Genomic DNA, 23,960 nt, shown 5'->3' on the forward strand with positions numbered 1-23,960 from the left:
ATAACCCCGTGTATTATTATCTCTGATTTATCTCCAGACTGATGTTGATAGAGGGTATAAAATTCCCCAGGGTCTTAGAGCTATTAAATACCAAAGCCAGACTTGAAATCAAGCTCTCACTCCAATTCCAGGGCTCTTTTCACTGTGTTACAAGCCTGCTACTAGTAGGAGTCTTCTAATTCTCATCAGCACATACTCATGTAGGACAAAGTAGCTCCAAGTTTTTGTTGGTGTTAATGATATGAAGGCAAAGAAGACAAAGAAAGAAATCCCTCAACTTCTTTTCAGAGAATAGGATTCAGGCACCAAAAATGTTTCCCCTAAATTCAACATTAATACATGAAATTAAATAATTCTCCAAAACTTCCTGAATTGCATTAATTTTAAAAATGACACTTTGAAAAATGTTCCAGATCACAGTAATCTTAGATTCCGCCATTACATACATATCAATTTAAATAGTGAGGTACTGTCTGAATGAGAAGAAATATTACTCACGTGCTATAAATTGCACTGTAAGTTTAACTCCACTTCATTGTTCACAACCAAGTTGATTCCACATATTATTATCATTACCAAGTTATAATTCACCACAAATCATCCTATCATGTGCCATGTAAATCAAATTCTTCCAGCATGACTTTTCTTCAGTTTCAACAAAAATAATCTTTATCCTATAATATCATATCATATTTAATGTACAACCATTCCTCCTTGTTTCCTTGCATCCGCTCTAAGCTTTACTATCTTACTTGTGGCTTCTTAGTCCTCTGCATCTCTACTGGTCCAAAGCCCTCAAACCATGAAAAAGAAATAAAGTGACCTCATCTCAGGCAGCACAGCTGTAGCAACAACAATATAAAACAAAAACTACATGAGGCAAATACAGAAATTTTTTTTAAACTATACATACAAAAGTCAGCTGTCTCATTCATAGACTCGTGGCATATTAGAACTAGACAGGATCTTGGAGAGCATCTTACTCCCTTATTCAGTTTAGGCAACTGAAGATCAAAATGGCGATGTGACTTCCTCCAAAGTCCTGCTAATTACATTCAGTCAGCAGCAAAGCTGGGACCCAAGCCCCAATCTCCTGACTCCACACCCAGTGCTCTTGACATTCTGCTCCACTAATTTTTTAAGAACTAGAGCAACAAAGCACAATTTTCTCAAAAATAAGCTGATAAAAGGCTATCTACAATTCCATGACCAAGATTCAAAGTGTCCCAAAGAAATTCCTACTGAAAAAAAAAAGATTATTCCTCATAAAAATGAGACAGGAATGTGATTTTGTACTTTCTATGGTACAATGAAATATGAAAGCAAAGAATATTTTTAGCCTGTTCCAGACTAAAAGGATCTTTCCAAAGGATCTGCTTTAAGTCTATTTTTCCTACATACTGATGAAAACTGACCAAGGCTATAAAAGAGAGTAAATCTTTTCCATATTACAAAAGCCTCCAAGATAAACAAGAGGAAATGTTATTAAAAATAACCCTACCATTAGGAGTAGCTTGAACTTCACTTCAATAACTAAAATATAACACTCTTTTACCCTGCCCTCAAAAAGTCAAACAAAACAAGGACTTCATGTGGAAGATGCTTGGTACCAAAAGTAAAATGGTGCAAGGCAATAAACTCTCAGGATAAAATGCCATCTTTCTAGAAATGTGAGAGTCAAAAAGCCCTTCTAATCCATATTCAGTCTCCACACATTGCCTAAACTCCAGTTACTTAAAATTCCCAGAAGGGATCACTAATAAAGACAAATAAGAATGCTAATTTGAGATAATGGTAAATAAGGTAGGTTTGAAGTTTTGTGTTTTGTTTTGGGTGGAGGTAAGAATGGGGAACAGCAAGGGAAGCCATATTTATTTACTTTTAAAATACAAAAGTCTGGCCCAAGAAGAACAAAATAATATTTATACACTTGTGCTCTCTGCTAGCCACTCAAATGGTGTAAAGAATATGTGTTTAGTAAATTTCATATTTACTTATACAAATATATATACCCAAAGAATTTATTCATATCAATAAAAATTTATATATCCATAAAATAACAAAAAACACAGATGTGCATGAAGAACTTGCAATGATTGATGAGCATTTTTCCTCGAAGAGACAGTTTAATAAATGGTACCATCCAGATTTTAAAGACAGAAATTATACCTGTATTTAAGAGGAAATGTTACATCAATTAGGATAAGGTCAATAACAACATAAAACAAAGTGTACCCCAAATCATTTGTATTTCTCCCTATCTAAACAGGTTAAGAACGATTAACTGTACATGATCATCTTTTGCTAGTGCAGTATGACAAATCTGGTTTACTACTTCGCATTTCAAGCACTGGTTGACTTTCAAATGTCTCAGAAAAAAAGAATGTCTTACAATAAAGGGGAAAAAAAACAATGAGAAATTATACAGGTTAAGCAAGGCTTCATGGAGAGATTTCAGAGAGGGTTTCCCCATGAACCTTTTCAAACAATCACTTTTTGTACCCTTCTACATTTAGCAAAATTCTCACCAAGTTAATCGTTTTTTATTACAATAAAATTGTCTGCATATAGTTAGTTTCTTTGACCATATGTGCCACGACATTAAGCCAAATTAAATGTATTGCAAGTCTTTAAGGCAGGAATACGATTTAGAACTAAGCTTTCTCTTTTGATATATCTGTATACATGGCTGACATGGACATAAATTTAGCATGTAAAGCAGATGTTATATATTTACCACATTCACAGGGACTTACTGCAATGTTTTAAAAACTAATAAAAGCTATTTTTCTACTGAGAACTATTATAAAATAAAAGTTAAATAAAAGCAAAACTATAAGATGGCTGACATTAAAGCTCAAGAAATTACTTAATGGTTCCTTTTATAGAATATGCTGTCATCCTACCTGCTAATTAAACTGTTTTAAAAGCACAATATGGCAATCACTATAGTATAAGCAACATAAAATAACAGATAACAGTCCTTGTCTTTTGGGATATTTATTCTTCTTCCCTTTGCTATACAAATTCAGAATCTATGATGATTCTGTCTACTCTTCATTATCTGTGGAAAAGGGAGTTTGCAGAATAAAAGTATAAACAATAGAAATGTTTAGCTTTTGTAGGTAAAGCATTTACGCTAAGTTTGTAATTATAAATTATTCTTATCCATCTATGTAACATGCCATGCTTAATATATTAAAAGTGATGTCAAGGTGAGAAAGATATATATTTTTCCTTATTCTTCCTAGTCCTAGTTATGGGTTTGTGTTGTTTAAATCACATTTTTTCAGCAGTCTATACTAGCATAAACAGTGCACATTTGTAAGACAGCCATAAGTAAGTCTGTGACCATGACATCAGACCAAACCTAAGCAGGTCATTCAAGGACCAAAACTATAACCTTAACTTCATTAGTGGTAAGTTCTAATCAAATGGGCTAGCACAGGAGTGAGGAGCCCGTGGCCTTGAAGACACATGCGGCCTTCTAGGGTCCTTAAGTACAGCCTTTTGACTGAATCCAAATTTTACAGAACAAATAATTTTATTTTCATTAATACATTTTTGTTCATCTTTTATATTTTATTTTTTTTAAACAAACACATTTAAAATCCCAAAGAATAAAGTTTCAACAAAATAATCCTTCGAGATTGAATGGCACAATTAGAACATTAGTAAGCCATAAGGGCTAAATTGACAGCTACTACGCTAATTATTTAGTTTATGGGGACCAAGTAAGCCAATCCTTTATCAGCTTTTGACAATAGCGTTTTTTGTTTCTGTTTGAGTTCAATTTGTGAAGAGTTGCACAACTCAACAGTATTTTTAAATTCTGTCTGCTTAACAGCCAATCATGTCAAAGAAAACCAAGAGAACACTGAAGGAAGAAAGGAGAACTGGGAATTGCAATATCAACATTAAAGAAATTCAATGCTCATCAGCATTATAACACTCATAAGGACCACAAATATTTTAGATTAGAGGAAGAGGCATGAAAGGTTATACTGCAGAAATTAAAAGATGAAAAGCAAAAGCAAAGACAATTCTTTCAAGCAGCAATAAGACCTGAAAATAATGCCACTGAAAGCAACTTATAAAGTAGCTTATATGCTCAGGAAAAAAAGGAAGCTGTTCAGTGATGTAGAAATTGTGAAAGAATGCACTGTTGAAGTTGTAGGATGCTTAAACCCCGATAACATTTCAAAGTACAAACAACTGCCTCTTTCAAGGAGAAACATAACTGATCGGCAGCATGAATTAGCCTTCAACCTAACAGAACAACTTCATGCAATACTTCAAAAGGAAAATATATATTGTTCAATCACTTTGGATCAATCAGCTGATACTACTGACTCAGCACAGGCTTTATACTTCATTTGGGTCATAGTAGAATATTTTCTTTGCTCCAAAGGGTTACTCACTGTGGGCACTCTTGAGACCAGAACACCGGGAATAGCTATGTTCAACAACTTTCAAGATAAATGTCATGACTAATGTGAAAATGTTTAATAGGAATGTACATGTAGAGCCTACGTCAGATTGCAGGCCATCTTGGGGAGCGAGAGGAAAGGGAAGGGGAGAAAATTTAAAACTTATGAAAATGAATGTTGAAAACTAAAAATAAAGTTAACTAATAAAGAAAGAGAAAAAAATAAATGTCATGAAGTAAGTAAATTTAGTGAGCGTATGTACAGACAGTGAACCTTCCATGACAGGAAAACATGAAGCGTTTATTGTACAAATAAAAAAAACATTAACAAAACCATATGCTCTCATTTCTTTTCATTGTATCTTGCAACAGCAAAATCTCTATGCCAAAGCTACTATTTTAAGCAACACTTTACAACAAGTTCTAAGTATCGTTAACTATATTTGTGCAAATGTAACATGGCATTGTCATATTCGTAACATGCTAAAGTTGAATGATGAAGTGTTCAGTGTGGATTTGCCATATCATTCTAAAGGGCGCTGGCTATCACAGGGACAGGTGGTAGCCAAAGTTTTATCTCTGCGAGAATAGATAGTTAAATTTTATGAAGAACAGAATCAGCAATGTGACTTATTGTAAGAAGATTTCTGTAGGAATGCTGCATTTCTGCATGATATCATGTCAAATCAAAATGACCTGAATATTTCTTTGCAAGGTAAAATTAAGTCTATGTATGATATGTGGCCTCAAATCCAAGCATTTCCAAAAGAGCTCTCTTTTTTCAAAACACTTCCTCTTCAAAAGAAAATTTCAGATGAACATTTTCTCCAGTTAGAAAGGGTCATTAATGAGCAGGATGATCTATGCAAATCATTTGAAGAATGTGCAGCTGTTACAGCTGTTATATGAATTGGAGAATACACTGAAAGTTTCACTGACTTTGAAAATCATGACATCATATTCAAATTAGCATTTCAGCCTCACCTAGTTGATATCACCAACAACACACCTAAAGAACTACAGATGAAACTGAATGAGCTCTCAGTAGATGACATTCTAAAGTCATTGTTTGATGCTAAGAAAGATCCGACTGAAATACGGAAAAATGCAATAGAATACTCATGCCTTTGGCAACATGCCTGAAAAAATGCTTTCTTGCTTTTCAACCACTTATTGCTGCAAATATACATTCTCCTACCTCACCCAAATCAAGACACCCTTAAGGTCACAAATGACTGATACCCATCTAGAGGGTCAACTGAAACTGCAGACCTCCATGCTGCAACCAAATATTCCAATGCTTTCCAACAAAAAGCAGACCCAACACAGTAATTAAAAGGTTAGTTAACTTTAACAAATAGCTTTCGTTTTTTTGAAATTATTAAGTATATAGTAGTTAGATTTTTACAAAATTATGTATATTTTAAGCATATCTAACTGAAGTTTCTAGAATGCAGCCTTATTTGATTTACAGCTAAATATTAATGTGGTCTTCCAACATGAAAAGGTTCTCAACCCTTGGACTAGCATAGCATTTGAAAGTAATAAAATCACAATTCTTTGAAAAAGTTTCATAACTCCAGTCCTTTTTAGAACTCAATGACTTTCTTCCAATTAGGACAAATTAGTGGGATTTTACTATGATTGTATTTGAAAAATTATAAAAGAAAGTCCATGGAATTTTTCTACATGTTCTCTTAAATGTAGCTTAAATATAGAACATCTTCTAAAAATCAATGTTTTATTCAAGTGACATTAATATTAGTTAATTTTTCATCTAATCAACTTAGGGATTAAGTGGAACTACAAAACAAAAATACTTTAATTGGAAATGATCAAGTTAAATATAAAAAGCTTTAATTATGCTTTTATCTTTAAGAATAGCATTGCATTTTTGGAATTATCTTTCTTTTTTTTTTACCAATTTATTTAATAAGCTTACTAGCTAAGTTTAAAATGACCCCAAAAGCTTATCTTATCATTTTAAAAAAATAACTTGATTGCCCCAGATAAGCAATTACTTTATCCAAAAAATAAATTCCCCTCAAAAATCATCCCTGATCAACAGACCATTTACTTTCCACTCTTAAACCCACTCTTATTTATGTCAGATAATTTCTGCACTGGGACCCATGGGTCACTTACTTGTTAAAAAAAGGTTCAATCAGTTTTGATCTGGCAGACACATGAATTTTTGGAGGACTGAGAAAAGAACCTAATGAAAAAAAGGCAGGATATGATAAATCATTGTGTATATGAGGTCTGAAAATTCAGGTAAAAATATATAAATCAACAAACAAGTTTGGTAAGGTATGAAAGTACTCAATAACCAACTTCCACATTGTCTGAAGTGCTTAGGGAGGGAAAATTACTCCATTCCCTGCTCAGAAGTTCTCCCACAGAGCTTCCCTTTCTACTCTGACTTCCACCTCATATACCCTCCCACCTCCAAATGAGTGGGTCATAGGAAAAAGTGGACAGGTAAGTTTTACCCCCACCCCAATTATGTGAATTCTTGATATTGACATGTATAAAGTACCTAGAAAATTAGCCATGGAGATGAAACACAGTCCTGTAATGTATGCATCATAGCCTGCTTCGTGGAGCTGTTCAGATGCAGTATCATAACTTGGAAATCCTTCTGCACTTTCTAAAAGGAAAGAAGAAAAAAAGGTTTTCCCAAGGGTATCATGAAATATAATGATGCCTCCTTTGTACACTGAACTTCATTCTGTTAATAATCTCCACGGAGATAACCTATGTGGCCATAAAATAATGTCTTGAAAAATTACTTCAGTAATTTAAATATTTTCTATTTCTCCCATAGTCCAAGACTTACTTTGATAAGGCTAATATGATTCCTTATGAGAGCTGCTATCCCTAACAATGTCAAATGCCTTTTCTACACAATAATATTAACTTTATCAAGCATCAAAGATTTTAGAGTGTCTAATTTTCAAGTATTTCAGTTTTATAAGCCTTATAACTCAGAAAGTATACCTTCACCTGATTTTAATGATTAATAAATACCTTACGAGCTGCAAAACTTGCCCTCCCCAAACTAGAAGCCAAATTTCTGATACCACCAACCAATAAGCACTCTAAGGACAAAAATTCTATTTCTGAAACCATTCCAAATTCATGAAAGTATTTCTTAAAGAGATTACATTAACAAGTAGAACCCAATCTAACAGGACTGAACTTGCTGAAAAGTTAAAGACTAATGACTCAGGCTCAGAACATTTTCTGTACTATATCTCCAAGTGTAAGCAACAAAATGCGAAAGCACAATTGAATCCAAAAATACACCAAATCCTCAGAATAATGTTATGTCCTCAGGGTCCACTCTATGGAACTATCTTAATGAGAAGGCCAACTCAAAGAGCTTTTACTATTTTATTATAGTTAGTTATCCTGGAGTTGAGAGACGTGAGGAAGAAGGGAGTAGTTAAACCTATCTGGATGAAGTCTACCTGAGACAATCCTGCCTTATACTGTGAAAAGAGGCATAGTGAAGTTCCAATATGTAAGCACAAAATCATAAACAAAAACAGATATAACGGAGTTTGACAAATCAGTACAGTGTTCCCTTGATCATTTAAGATAAAAGCTACAATATTAAAATCAAGTAATGAATGTAAGTAATGGTTTAAAAAAAGGATTTTTACATCAATATGATGTTCATCAGAGAATTTCCTAACCACAAAAAGATAATAAATAAGAATACTTTAAGCCTGAAACTTTTGTCTTTTTAAAAATGTTCCCTATTGAAGATATCTAAAAGAAATAAAATCAAATTAAGGGATGAGAGAGCAACATACTGAGAGAGGGTGATAGGGAGAGATAGAATGGGGTGGATTATCTCACATAAAGGTGGCAAGAGGAAGCAGTTCTGTGGGAGGAGGGGAGAGGGCAGGTGAGGGGGGAATGAGTGAACCTTGCTCTCATCAGATTTGGCCTGAGGAGGGAATACCATACATACTCAATTGGGTATCTTACCTCACAGGAAAGAAGAGGGAGGAAGATAAAAAAAAATAAAAGGGGGGGGGGATGATGGAGGGGAGGGCAGATGGGGGTGGAGGTAATCAAAAACAAACACTTTGAAAAGGGGACAGGGTCAAGGGAGAAAATTCAATAAAGGGGGATGGGTTGGGAAGGAGCAAAATATAGTTAGTCTTTCACAACATGAGTATTGTGGAAGGGTTATACATAATTGATACACATGTGGCCTATGTTGAATGGCTTGACTTCTTAGGGAGGGTAGGTGAGAAGGGAAGAGGGGAGAGAATTTGGAACTCAAAGTTTTAAAAACAGATGTTCAAAAACAAAAAAACAAAAAAAAAAGTTTTTGCATGCAACTAGAAAATAAGATACACAGGCAATGGGGCGTAGAAATTTATCTTGCCCTACAAGAAAGGAAGGGAAAAGGGTATTTGAGGGGAGTGGGGTGATAGAGGGGAGGGCTGACTGGGGAACAGGGCAACCAGAATATATGTCATCTTGGAGTGGGGGGGAGGGTAGAAATGGGGAGAAAATTTGTAATTCAAACTCTTGTGAAAATCAATGCTGAAAACTAAATATGTTAAATAAATAAATTTAAATTAAAAAAAAATTAAAAAAAATGTTCCCTATCTACATAACTTAATTCCTTAAATCTCCCACCAGCTCTCTTTCACTCACATTCACACACACATTAGGCATGATTTAAATTTCCTTCTTTCTTTTATCCCCTTTCCCTTGGGCTAATTACCCAGAAAGAAAAACAATTAACTATAACCTGGGATGATTGAAGAGACTGTGCTTGGAAAGTTATAAAGCATCAGTCTATAATTGATGACTAGAAATTTTCAGTTAAATCTAGAGGAATCTAATAAAATATCTCTGGAACACATAACAATGACGCAATTAGGTCAATGTAAACAAATTATGTATACAGTTTGGAAAGAGATAAAAAAACTGAGCACAGGGTATATAGATCAAATGTAGTAAGACCAAATATTTTTCAATCTGGAAGTATTCCTTGTTATGTTCAGTTTTCTCAACTGCCACCTAGATTACTTGCCCTGCTTCCACTCCCATACCAAGTTAACAGAGGGTATGGGGATTTCCATTCCTCTCAGTCTAGAGACACAGTTCTCAAACTTGCCAAGGGCATAAAAAATTGTGGTGTTGGTGCTTAACCATAAACAGTTATCTCTTTACATTAGAAGGATTCACTCTGGAGGGAAAAAAAAATCCCTTTAATTTTTGGAAAAATGCCACCAGTGTCAAGTGATGATATATAAATTTGAATCACTTTGCTCCTCGATGATCAAGCTATCCAACTAAAAACACATCTAAAGAGGATACTGACATGGTTAATCAGAAACCAGCAATACAATGTTGGTTATTAGGTAGCAAACTCAATGACAACTTCCATTCATTATGGAATCAGTTATGTCTATTATACATCACTTGTTTATTAATTCATAATCAAATGGCTTCATTTTTTTTCCTTAAACTCTTACCAACTTTAGGGGGGTTGAATGGTGCCTCTTTTAATCGCTTTTCCAGTTCTGCAAGGGATGTGTTGTTAATAATATCCTGAAATGAGAAACAAAGAATTAGCAATTATTATGTATTGTATTGGATAACTATATTTGATGATAGTTAACTACTAAATATGATGAGTACTGCCACCTTATGTCCTTTAGTGACACTCACAGCTGTCAAAGTTTACTAAATATGCTAAGCAGGCAGGTTTTATATTTAGTATGTCAGATACAGATATAATCAAAACAGATCTTTTCTGGATGAGCCTATTTCTACAATACTGTAGTGAGTAATGGTATGGCAAAACTATGCCTTTGCCACAATACACAATCATTTCAAGTATATGATAGGCACTTGAAAAATGTCAAATGGTTACAAAAATACCTCAGTTACAAAAGGTATCTATCAGTTTTTTTAAACAGGAAAATTGTGAGAAATTGGCAATAATAGCTCATATTTGGAAATTACCTTAAAAGGTTGCGTGCTTGCCATCAGTTTAGTATCCAGTAACCTAAAATTTAAAAATGGTCAAAATGAAAACAAAATGTAATTGAATACCAAAAAAATTAATTTATTACTTATTTGGATATGATCCTTTCAAAATCTTTAAAAAAAAAGGCTAGTGTTGCCAAATGCATTTAAGAGAACACTTTATCTAATCTTCAGATTAAAAGGTGTATTCCTATTATGTGAATATAAATATGTTAGAAATTTTACTTTATTTTACTAAATAGTTCATGGTAGCAATACAAACAGGTATTTGTTGGAAGAGCTCTGCCTCTGTAGTGTTACTTCTAGCAGTGAATTGACATGCTCCTCTTCTACCAAAAATGCAGAGTATAATGATTCAATCTAAGTTAATTCAACAAACATGCATTAGGTGTCTGTTACGTGCAAAGCACCATTCTAAGAGCTAATGATACAAAGAAAGACAAAATAAAAAAAGTTCCTGCCCTTAAAGAACTTATACTACACTAAGAGATACAATATTTATACATATATGTAAATACAAGATGATTTGATGAGGGAGAGAAGACTTATACATAGGAGGATCAGCAAAGGTGGCAGATGGGGAATCAGGGGTAGGGGCTGGAAAAGGGTTTAATGTGCCAGGCACTGTGCTAAGTACTTTAAATATATCATCTCATCTGATCTTCATAACAACTCTGTGAGGTAGGTTTTGAACTTTGAATTAAGGATAAGGACTCCAAGAAGGAGAATAGAAGAGGGAACATTTTCCAAGCATGGGGCAAAGGCATGGAAGTAAGAGATAAAATGGACAATTCAAAGAACTCATGACAAAACAATGGATAAAGAGGATCACAGAAAATAAAAGACAATAATGATTACATAAAATCTAAAAACTTTTGCACAAACTAAATCAATATAGTCAAAAGTAGAAGGGAAATAGTTATTGTGAAAAAATCTTTGTGGCAAAAGTCTCTGACAAAGTTCTCATTTTCCAAGATATATAAAGACATCACTGGAATGTAGAAGAAATGAGGGGCATTCCTCATTTGATAAATGCTCAAAAGCTATGAACAGGCAGTTTTCAAAGGAAGACACTTAAGCTATGAATAGCAATATAAAAATTGCTCCAAATCATTAATAAGTAGAAAAATGGAAATTGGCAAATATGAGGAAAAAAGGCAATTATATTGTTGGGAGGGGCTATGAGAAAGCAGGCACCCAAATGCATTGTTGATAAGAGTTGTGAACTAGTTCAACTATTTTGGAAATACCTAATGCCACGCTCAAAAAGTCCCCTAATTGTGAATACCCTTTGACTCAGTATATCCAGACTTCAAAGAGATCAAAGAAAGAGAAAAAGACAATATACTCTCTTGCACCCTGGATTCAGTGCCAACACACGTTTATTTTGAGAATTCTTAAAATAGGAATTCCAAAAATAAATAATCACAAAGCTAAAATTTTGAAACCATCAATAAATAACCCAGAAGGGATAAGAGTCTATCAATCTATTCTTCCAGCTCACAGTCCAGTACACATATAGTACATCCCCAAATATAATATATTTGTTGCAAATGCTTTTTCATATGAGAGACAGTGAAAAGAAAGCTTACCTGGGGAAGACACATGTTGTTACCTCCTTAAATTCATTTAAGTCCTAAAATAAAAAGTATCAACTCATTATAGCTAGATTGACACATTCTATATTCAAAAACAATTATGTTCAATATGAAAAACCCAATATCCAGAAACAACACAGGGCTTTGTCTTTTCTGTGGGAATATTTCCAGAAACATTCCAAACGAACTGTGGCACCTCAGAAAGTCGCTTTAAACAACTTTAAAATCTATTTCTCTTGGAGATTTTATTTCATAAGAGCCTTTGAAAACTCAAAATTCGAACAATGTGTGTTTACAAAATAATAGTATCAATGAAAAACTACTGAACTAATTATATAAAAATATGCTGTTTTTGAAAAAATTCTTAAGGTTCTATACTTCTATAGGCCCATAGCTAAAGTAGCAAAGCATCCTGAGGAAAGGACAGGAAGCCACATGTGACAGGCCAGTCCAACCACCACCCTTGACCACAATTCTCCCCTCAAACACTGATGAAGACAGCCCAGGATGCTCGACCCAAGAACCTAAGGAATAACAATGCTCTGGTCGAATGCCTGTAGTCATCCTGGGAAACGTCCCCTGTGGAGATTCAGCCTGGCACCTGCTCCTGCAAGGGCTATTGCTATAGCTACTGAAGACCCAGAAAAGAAAGTTCTTACTGTCAAAATCTTTGTCAAATAGTTTAACATCAGAAATTGGTATGATTGTATCAGTGGAGATGACATTAAAGAAAAGACATTAACATTCGCTTTGCTGCTGCACACTGAGGACCATGGCACCTCTTCATCTGACTTGCAATTGAAACCTTCTACAAGTATTGTCTTCCCGTTAGAATGTGAGCTCCCTGAGAAGAAGGACTGTCTTACTTTTCTATTTATATCCTGAGCACTTGGCACAACACTTTGAACACAGTAAGTGCTCTGTAAATGCTTTATTTATTCATTCATTCTAGACACTTCCATGTGACCAAGAAACCTGATTCTAGTAGGAGGTAACACCTTGTGCCTTTATGTAAGGACAAGTACATTAAGATAATAAGTTTGTATCATTCAGCAAAGACATAATAAAAAGCAGGATAAGCATTTAGTAAGCATTCAAATACCTCTTTAAGATACTTGTTAAAGTCAGCCACGTAAAAACATTATCTCCAACTATTCGAGCTACCCTGACAATTACTAAAGCAACACTAGTAGTCTAGGGCTAACATTGGACATTTCTCCAGCAAGCTCTCTGTCAACCTCCTATCTCCGCTCTCCAACTGCCCTTCAGATATTGCAAACTAGATGTCAAGCAGACAACTAAACTCAACATGTCCAAAAGAGAACTCATTATCTTTCGCTCTAAACCCTCCTTCCTCCTCCTACCTTCCCTTTACTGCAAAGAACACCATCCTCCTGGTCCCTCAGGCTAGTAACCTAGAAGCCATCTTGAATTCCAGAATTACCCTCACCCCATATCCAATCCGTTACACAAGGCCTTTCAATTTCACCTTTGCAACATCTCTCCAATACTCCCCATTCTCTCCTCTAACAGTGCCACTATCTGATGCAGGCTCTCATCACCTCACAGGTGCTTTAATTACAATAGCCTGCTAAAGGGTCTGCCTCATATTTCTCCCCACTCCAATCCCATCCTCCACTCAGCCACCAAAGTGATTTTCCCAAATCACAAATCTGATCATGTCACCCTCTACTCAATAAACTGCAGTGGTTCCCTGTTGCCTCCAGGAGCAAATGCAAAATGCTCTATTTGGCATTCAAAGCCCTTCCTAACCTAGCTTCTTTCTGTCTTTCCAGGCTTCTAACACCTTACTTCCCCACCATATACTGTTTCATACAGTGATAGCAGCCTCTAAGCTGTTTCAGCAATAAGACGCTCGTCTCTTGGCTAGGGGTATTTTCTCTGGCTGTCTCCCAGGGCTGGAATGCTCTCCCTCCTCAACTCAGTCTCCTGACTTCCCTGGCTTCAAGTGCCAACGAAAATCCCATCTTTTGCAAGAAACCTTTCTCAATCCCTCTTAACTCTAGCACCTTTCCTCTATTATTTCCTATTTACCCTGCGTGTGTTGAGATACACACACACCCACACACACCCACACACACATACACACACACATATGCATATATGTATATATCTGTTTGCATGTTTTCTCCTCCATTTGATGGTGAGCTCCTTGAGGGCAGAGAATATCTTTGACCTCTTTTTGTATCTCTAGTACATAGCACAATGCCTGGAGGATAGTAGGTACTTAATGTAAACTGATTCTGATCAGAAATTCTAAAACTGAAATGAGACTGCTCTAACTCTGAACTAATTAGTATAAATAATGACATTAGACTTAAAAGTCATATTCCCAACCTTACTACACTATTATTCAACATTATTAACACTTCATAGGAACATATCATATCCAATTACCTTTTCAAGATTCCAGAAATATCAAAATTATTCTATTTTTACAATTAATGAAAGGAATAAGCCTGAAATTCTGACTATATTTTTCATTGACTATAATCAATTTTCCATGACTATAGTCAACCTCACAGGAAGAACAATGAGAAAGTAGCTTACAGCTCTACAAATGACAGCCAAAATAGCCCCTAATTATATACATTCTGATAGACACTCCCTTCCCCATTCTACAAAACCAAAGCCCAGAAAGGCTAACTTGACTTGTCCAAGGTCACACTACTTGCTCATGGAAGAGCTAGCACTAGGACCCAGGGTGGAATGCTCAGTGTTCTTCTACTACTCCAAGCTATATCCCAGCAAAGGACATTGAGATGAGGTAAGTACAAAGCAAGTGGACAAATGGAAATGAACGTGTACGTAATTAGTAAAGAGACGAAATATCCTTCAGAAGGAATGCCACTAACAGCAATATTCATTTATGTTTTAAAACTACTATAATCAGGTTCTCGATGATAACATGTTGGGAACATTTTAGAAGGAATACCTCTTCTGGCGTGACTTGGTCTAGAAGGCAGCTATGATTCTGTAATTAGGATTGTGACCACAATACAGAGCACAATTCTATATAAGGTCTCGTCTACTCTCTAAGCAGATACCAAAAAAATTTCATTCTGAGGCAGTTTCCTAGAAAAAAGTTTCCACAACGAGGATCCCAAAGAAAGTATGGCACATATGGCTCTAAAATAACTAGGAAATTAATACTACTAGCTTGCATAGTACTTTAAAGTTTACAATATGGGGCAGCTAGGTGGCGCAGTGAGTAGAGCACGGGCCCTAAAGTCAGGAGGACCTGAGTTCAAATCCAGCCTCAGACACTTGACACACTTACTAGCTGTGTGACCTTGGGCAAGTCACTTAACCCCAATTGCCCTGCCCCGCTCCCAAAAAGAATAAAGTTTCCAATATACTTTCCTCATAAAAACCTTGTGCCATAAGTTGTTACAAGTATTACCCTATGCATTTTAGATATGAAAACCCTGAGGTCCCAAGAAATTACTAAAAACTTTCTTCTAGGAAGTTCATTTTATTTCAGACATCATTTTATTTATTCTCATGATTTCCTTCTTAGGCAGGAGCAGAGAAACTATTAGCAACATGTGACAGAAAGAAATAAGCAAGTAGATTGACTTGTTCAGATACAAAACAACAGAGTTAGAACCAAACTCAATTATTCTAAATACTTCCTAATCTACAAAGCCTAGTGGTCTTTTAAGTATAATATGATGCCAGATTACAGTAATTAAATTCCTTCATCCAGAAAAATATCTGAGTATCTATGACCAAGGTAGGTCAACAGCAGAGCCCAGCATGAGCGATGCAGACCAACCAGACCAGGAGCCAGACGGAGTGTGCCCTAGCGCCCTGAATCAGTGAGCTGTGGCAGTTACCACACATCTCAACCCACAAACACCAAAGACAACAGAGAAGGTTAGTGGGAAAAGCTGCAGGAGTGGAAGGAGTTCACAGTTCGGCCACCACCCCTGGGGCAGCAGAGGTGGGGCAGCTACAGCTGCTGCTGCTTCTGGCCCCAAGCCCACCTGGTGGGAGGAATTAAGTGGCGGATTAGAGCAGGAGTGCACAGACTGCTGAAGATCTAAGCCCAGTCTGGGTTGGGGGTTCTTGGGGGAGGAGGAGTGCTGGTGTGGTAGAGCTGGCGCATCCCCTGCAAACGTGGAACATAGAACTCTTTAGTCTACAAGCAGTCATACCCCACTGAAAAACTCAAGGGTCAAGTTAGCTGGTTGGGAATATGGCCAGGCAGCGAAAGCACACCCAGATTCAGTCTCAGACTTTGCATTCTTTCTTTGGTGACAAAGAAGACCAAAACATACAGCCTAAAGAAGTCAACAAAGTGCAAGAGCCTACAACAAAAGCCTCCAAGAAAAACATGAACTGGTCTCAGGCCATGGAAGAGCTCAAAAAGGATTTGGAAAAGCAAGTTAGAGAAGTAGAGGAAAAATTGGGAAGAGAAATGAGAAGGATGCGAGAAAACCATGAAAAACAAGTCAATGATTTGCTAAAGGAGACCTAAAAAAATACTGAAAAATACACTGAAGAAAACAACACCTTAAAAAATAGACTAACTCAAATGGCAAAAGAGCTCCAAAAAGCCAATGAGGAGAAGAATGCCTTGAAAGGCAGAATTAGCCAAATGGAAAAGGAGGTCCATAAGACCATTGAAGAAAATACTACTTTAAAAATTAGATTGGAGCAAATGGAAGCTAGTGACTTTATGAGAAATCAACATATTATAAAACAGAACCAAAGGAATGGAAAAGTGGAAGACAATGTGAAATATGTCATTGGAAAAACCACTGACCTGGAAAATAGATCCAGGAGAGATAATTTAAAAATTATTGGACTACCTGAAAGCCATGATCAAAAAAAGAGCCTAGATATCATCTTTCAAGAAATTATCAAGGAGAACTGCCCTCATATTCTAGAGCCACAGGGCAAAATAGAAATTGAAAGAATTTCCTCAAATAGATCCCAAAAAGAAATCTCCTAGGAATATTGTCACCAAATTACAGAGCTCCCAGATTAAGGAGAAAATACTGCAAGCAGCCAGAAAGAAACAATTTGAGTATCGTGGAAACACAATCAGAATAACCCAAGATCTGGCAGCTTCTACATTAAGAGATCGAAGGGCTTGGAATACGATATTCCGGAGGTCAACGGAGCTAGGATTAAAACCTAGAATCATCTACCCAGCAAAACTGAGTATCATGTTCCAAGGCAAAATATGGACTTTCAACAAAATAGAGGACTTTCAAGCTTTCTCAGTGAAAAGACCAGAGCTGAATAGAAAATTTGACTTTCAAACACAAGAATCAAGAGAAGCATGAAAAGGTAAACAAGAAAGAGAAATCATAAGGGACTTACTAAAGTTGAACTGTTTTGTTTACATTCCTACATAGAAAGATGATGTGTATGATTCATGAGACCTCAATATCATAGTAGCTGAAAGGAATATATATGTTTATGTGTATATGTGTGCGTGTGTGTGTGTGAATGTGCATGTATGTATATATGTATGTGTATATATACATATAAAGAGAGAGAGAGAGAGAGAGAGAGAGAGCGGACACAGGGTGAGTTGAAGATGAAGGGAAGATATCTAAAAGAAATAAAATCAAATTAAGGGATGAGAGAGGAATATATTGAGAGAGGGAGATAGGGAGAGATAGAATGGGGTGGATTATCTCACATAAAGGTGGCAAGAGGAAGCAGTTCTGTGGGAGGAGGGGAGAGGGCAGGTGAGGGGGAATGAGTGAATCTTGCTCTCATCAGATTTGGCCTGAGGAGGGAATACCATACATACTCAACTGGGTATCTTACCTCACAGGAAAGAAGAGGGAAGAAGATTAAAAAAAAGGGGGGGGATGATGGAGGGGAGGGCAGATGGGGGTGGAGGTAATCAAAAACAAACACTTTGAAAAGGGGACAGGGTCAAGGGAGAAAATTCAATAAAGGGGGATGGGTTGGGAAGGAGCAAAATATAGTTAGCCTTTCACAACATGAGTATTGTGGAAGGGTTATACATAATGATACACATGTGGCCTATGTTGAATTGCTTGACTTCATAGGGAGGGTGGGTGGGAAGTGAAGAGGGGAGAGAATTTGGAACTCAAAGTTTTAAAAACAGATGTTCAAAAACAAAAAAAAAAGTTTTTGCATGCAACTAGAAAATAAGATACACAGGCAATGGGGCGTAGAAATTTATCTTGCCCTACAAGAAAGGAAGGGAAAAGGAGATGGGAGGGGAGTGGGGTGACAGAAGGGAGGGCTAAATGGGGAACAGGGCAACCAGAATATACGTCATCTTGGAGTGGGGGGGAGGGTAGAAATGGGGAGAAAATTTGTAATTCAAACTCTTGTGAAAATCAATGCTGAAAACTAAATATGTTAAACAAATAAATTTTAAAAAATTAAAAAAAAGGATAGTGCTTTAATGAGATATAGATTACTCTCTTTCCCCCTGGGAATCTAAAGCCATGAAGATGCGTTCCCCACTACCCCCCATTATCGACACTAAAAATAAGTGATGCGATTAAGTTGTGTGAATGACTACAGTTTTGAGAATCACAAGGAGATAGTGTACAATTTCCTAATGATATTGAAACTGTAACAAGGTATATTTTCCCCAAAAGTTCATCTTAAATTTGTCTCCTTTGGGAATTTTTTTCCTCTTTTCTAAGGGGGGGAAAAAGATGATTCATACTTTCAATGATACCAACCTATTCATTTTCATAAAAGCCCATCTTTTTAACATCAATATTCTCCTTGTAATGCTTTATGACCAAAAATAATGGAATATTCCATTTCAGAAGAACTAAAACTGCAGGTGACCCACAAAGTCATGAAAAAAAACATGAAGGATTTAAGTAGATTTCAGCATTATTCCCAACAATTACTTCTACACACAATACATACACATATATAGTATAAATATACATATGTATATACATATACATGTACGTGTGTGTGTGTATGTGTGTGTAACGACATTGCCAAAGATACATGACAGGAAAATGAGGTAGGCTGGTTATGTTGTCAGATGAGGGATGAAAGATGAACAGACAAGTACTACAATAGTTTCCAGGATATATGTAAAAGAATCAGAAGAAAATCTCTATTGTGATTTAAGAAAGACACAAGCAAAAATTGTATATAAAGGATGAAAGAGTGTGGTTGGTTTGTAATGTGCACTAACCAAAAGAAGTGTCCACATCAAAGAGATCACATATGCCAGGCAATGTGTCAGATGTTATTGGGAACAGCACAATGAGTCTCGTGTCCTCAGAGCTACCAACTATAAAGTATCAAGAGATCTAAGCAAGGAGCAAAGTAAACAAAACCAGGAGAATATACACAACTTCAAGTAGAGAGATGAAAAGAGACTACAGGATTCAATGCTGTATATGCTTGTCAGATTATGGGGTTTTTTTTTTTGGAGGTGGGGAAGGATAATATATGTGGAAAAGATTTTTTTTGAAGTGTCAATTAAGTTTTTTCTTTAAAAGAAAGTGGTTGTTAAGATAGAACTGAAAAGGAAGAGAAGAGACAAGACTTCACAACTAATTGAATGTTAAGTGAGAGAGAGGGAAAAGTAATAAAAAATTCCGAAGTTATAGAAATATGATGGAGCATGTGAAAGATGATGATGACATTAATAGTAACAGATATATTAGGAGGAGCAGCAAGTTTCTGGACAAAGGACCATAGTTTCAGAGCTGGAAAGGACTTAGAGGTAATCAAGTCCAACCCAGTAATTTTACAGATGAAGAAATATGAGGCTTACGGAAGTGAAAAGCCTTGGCTAGGGTCACATACCTAGTATCTGAGGTGGGATCTGAACCCAGGTTATACTGACTTTAAGTCCTACTTTCTGTCTACTACACTACTGGCAGAACATCCAAGCAGATATTCAATGCAGTTGGAAATGTGAGACTTTGGTTCTGGAAGCAGTTGAAAGTAAAGACAGAGATTTGGAAATCAACTCTAGAAGTAAAAACTGAGGCCAAGGTAGGAGAAGAGATCACCAAGGGGGAGAATGGCAAGAAGGGAACGACAGAATCAAAGATTTAGAGCTTGAAGGCATTTTACAGGTTATCTAGTCCAACACTCTCATTTCATGTCTAGGAAACTGAGGGCCAGAAAGATTATGTGACTTCCCCAAGGCCACACAGGTGTTAAGTGGCAGTCAGGATTAAAAGCAGTATCTTCTGACTCCCCACATAGCACTTTCTAAAGTATCACTAGATTCACACATATTTTTAGAAAAACAATGACAAATAGCAGCAGGTCATCAGAAGAGTAACAAAGATAGTGAAGAATCTGGAAAACGATACACTTGAAAACTGGTCAAAGGCATAAGGGATGTTTCAACTACAAGTGGGCTGTGCTGCTTTTACAACTGAATCTCTTTGATTGCCAAAAGGCTGCTCGTGTGAAATACTTATTTTGTCTGACTGCCAGCAGGAAAAAATGAACAGAAGCTTTCCCCTCAATGTCAGGCAAAACTTCCTAAAACTGAAGATGTTAAAAAATGGAATTGGCTACCTTGTGAGGCAGTGAATTCTTCCATCACTAGATATTTACAAGCTGAAGTGGGATGACTACTTTTAAGTGATGTGACAGAGTGAATAGGTTGGGCTGTGGAGCGTTAAAGTACCTTCCAACTCTGAGATCCTCCAGGCTTAATCTGCAGGGAGTCACAAAATTGACTGTTATTTAAAAGAGATTATCTCTCTTTTGGGAAAAGGGAGTCTCACTATACTTGCTACTGATCAAACACCTCAAGTATTGTGCTGAGATTCAATTCATTAAGCCTTTAAGAATTCAGTAGGCTCAGGATGCAATGTCAGGTGGTGAACATAAAAAACAGATAGGAAACAGGTCACTGCTTTTAGCAAACTGAATCTGGAGCCAGAGAAGCTGGGCATAAATCCAGGCTCTCCCCTCTACAATCCCTAGATGATGGACAAGCTATGCCACCTCTGGAAGCACCAGTTTCCTCTTCTGTAAAGTGAGCAAGCTGAACCAAGCACTTCTGCTTCTATACACTACGGCTCTAAAAATGCTGGGGCAGAGTAAAAGTGGCTCTTGAGAGGAAGGCAGCATGAGATGAAGGAAAGAGTGCTGACTCTCGAGTCAGAGAACCCAGGTTCAAATCCTGCCTCTAATGCTTACTTTCTGTGTGACCTTTGACAAGCAATTTAAATCATACCTTGGCCTTAAGTTTCTTCATTTGTAAAGTAAGAGGTAAAACTAGTGAGGAATAATAAGAAAAACAGTCAAGCATTTCAAGGGAAAAAATTAGGAAGAAAGAAAGACTAGCATTACCAGAACTCAAACCACATTATACCAGTAACTATGAGAATCATTAGGTATTGGTTAAAAATATAAAAATGAAACAGACTAGACAAACAAAATCTAGAAATAAATGAACATAGCCCAGATATGGATAAATCCAATAAACCAACAGGAAAACTAAAAAGCAGTTTAGCAAAAAGCAAATTTAGCTTAACATCTTGTACCACAATATTCTCCAAAAGGAATAAAAGTATTTTTCACAGCTATGACTAGAGGGAATATTGATTAACCAAATGATAAAGGAAATCATAAAAGTCAATTTTAATTACATTAAAAAGCATGACAAAAGAAATAAAACTTAAAAAAAAGGAGATATCCAGTAGGAAAAACAAATCTTTGTATTGGGGCAGCTAGGTGGCACAGTGAATAGAGCACTGGACCTGAAGTCAGGAGGACCTGAGTTCAAATATGGCCTCAGACACTTGACACATTCACTAGCTGTGTGACCTTGGGCAAGTCACTTAACCCCAATTGCCCTGCCTTTCCCCCTCCAAAAAGACAAAAAAAAGTATAAAAAAAAATCTTTGTATCAAACTTGGGATAAAAATCTGATATCTGAGATACAGTAGGAACTGGACACAGAAATATGACTAAGTGCCATTCCTCAACAGACAGCAGTTTAAGCATAATGACAATTTTAAAAGTGGAAATGTATACTATAAATAACAACATGAAAAAATGCTCCCAATCACTAGTAAGAAAAATGCAAATTAAAATCACTCTGAGGTTTCACCTTTCACCCATCGCTCTGACAGTAACGATTATAAAAAGACATAGTTTAGACTGGCTAAAACTTTCTGGAAAACAACTTGGAATTATGCTGTTCATCGATAAAGCCCATACCACAAGGATGGCTGCACTGAATGATTTCTAAGGTCTCTTCTATATAATGTTATCCAAAAGATTCAAGTACAAAGTACTCCTTGAAGAAATTAAGGTGATCCTAGCTGGGCCGTGCCAACATCATAAAAACAGCAATACTGTCAGTTAATTCATGCTTGTAATGCTATACCAATAAAATCATCAAACGGATACTTTAAAGAAACTGATAAAATATCAAAAATTAATTTGGAAAAAATAAAAGATCTAGACCTTCAAGGGAAATGATGACAAGACATGAGGACAAAGGGGGAATAGCATTTCTGCATCTTGAACTATATTATAAAGGAGCATTCAATCAAAACTATCTGGCCTTGGTTAAAGAACTGAGAAGTAGATCAAAAGAACAGACTGCCAAAAGTAAAGGACTCATCTTTGAGAACTTAACGCATATAGAAGCAAATTTGGGTGTTTGTTAGAAAGAATCTATCAAAATAAAAATATATCAACTCCTTTAGGGAAAGAAATTCCAAGAAGATGAGAAGAAAGTCTGAATAAAACTATCCAGGATGACGGAATGTACATTTTCATGATCCAACTGCTATTTTTTCCTAAAACATAACCCACCTCTACTGTCTCTGTGCCTAGTTTTATAATCAGCCAACTAAAAAATTCCTATGGTTTAGGACCCAATCCTCAACAGAAAAGAGGTAAAAAACACTGAATTCAGACCACCCCCTGATGTTACTTAAAATAGTGTACACGTCTCTTCAGTGATGTAAAGGACCTACTCTATTCCCTAATAAGCACCTTTCTATGGAACACATAACATGCAAGAAAGAAACTGTGTGCATATAGTGCAGAAGAGTGTTATCTGGAACTTTTAACAAGAATTGGCAAATCACTTACCTCAGGCAATGGGCAGTAGAACTGGTGAATTGTATGCATGACATCCAAGAGCATATTATGCCCAATAACAAGTTTGCCCTAAAGAGAGTTAGGTTTATAAAATAACTTCTTCGTATTACATTACACTGTATATGACATCAATTTCAAAGAACAAAGAAGTACAATTCTGGTTCCACTGTAGACACTTGTTATATTTAATGTGTTGCTTAGAGGGTTGTATGTATATGTTATTTATCTTCACAGAATTTGTTCCCTTTCATCTTCCTTTTTATTTCTTTCTTATAAAGGATGGTTCTCTGGGAGAGGATGGGGGACATACTCATTGGGAAATATAGGTAATGTAAAAAAAAAAAAAGATATCAATAAAATTTATCTTTTAAAGAAGCCTATGCTTTCTCCTCCCCTAATTTTTTTTTTAATTTAGGGAGAAAGAGCCATGGTAAGAAAGGATCAAATGATCTTGAGGTTTTTTGTTCCCCAGACATTGTCTTGCCATTTGCTATAATTCACAGTAACTTAAAATTCTATTTGGGGAGTTTAAAAGTGTCAAACTTGTAAAAGTTGAGTATTCTGGGATATCAAACAACTTGTAAGAAAATCCTGAACATACTTTGCAGGACTTTTAATTATACAACTCTGCTCCACAAATTCAGAAAAATAAAAATAGCTGCACCATAGTAATACTAAACAGTAAAAACCAGTATTCAATTGTATTTGAGATGCAAAAACAGATGCTATCATCACTATCATCTATGTCAAAGTTCATATGTGGCATTTTCCTAAAATAAATAAATGTTTTTCCAATTTTTCAATTACTCCATTTACCTAAAAAA

At 36.0% G+C, this 23,960-nt stretch overlaps 1 protein-coding gene across 1 annotated transcript in view; it reads right to left on the reverse strand.

Moving 5' to 3' along the window:
• PARN (poly(A)-specific ribonuclease) overlaps window positions 1–23,960 on the reverse strand; it is a 186,176-nt gene that overhangs the window by 135,500 nt on the left and 26,716 nt on the right. The window contains exons 13-18 of the mRNA XM_036738871.1: window positions 23,128–23,205; window positions 12,046–12,089; window positions 10,430–10,472; window positions 9,937–10,012; window positions 6,969–7,079; window positions 6,575–6,644 (exon numbers count right to left, since the gene is read on the reverse strand). Coding sequence (XP_036594766.1) covers window positions 6,575–6,644; window positions 6,969–7,079; window positions 9,937–10,012; window positions 10,430–10,472; window positions 12,046–12,089; window positions 23,128–23,205 — 422 coding nt within the window. The remainder of the gene's footprint in view (window positions 1–6,574; window positions 6,645–6,968; window positions 7,080–9,936; window positions 10,013–10,429; window positions 10,473–12,045; window positions 12,090–23,127; window positions 23,206–23,960) is intronic.

This window comes from Trichosurus vulpecula, chromosome 9 (genome assembly GCF_011100635.1).
Source record: "Trichosurus vulpecula isolate mTriVul1 chromosome 9, mTriVul1.pri, whole genome shotgun sequence".
NCBI lineage: Eukaryota > Metazoa > Chordata > Mammalia > Diprotodontia > Phalangeridae > Trichosurus > Trichosurus vulpecula.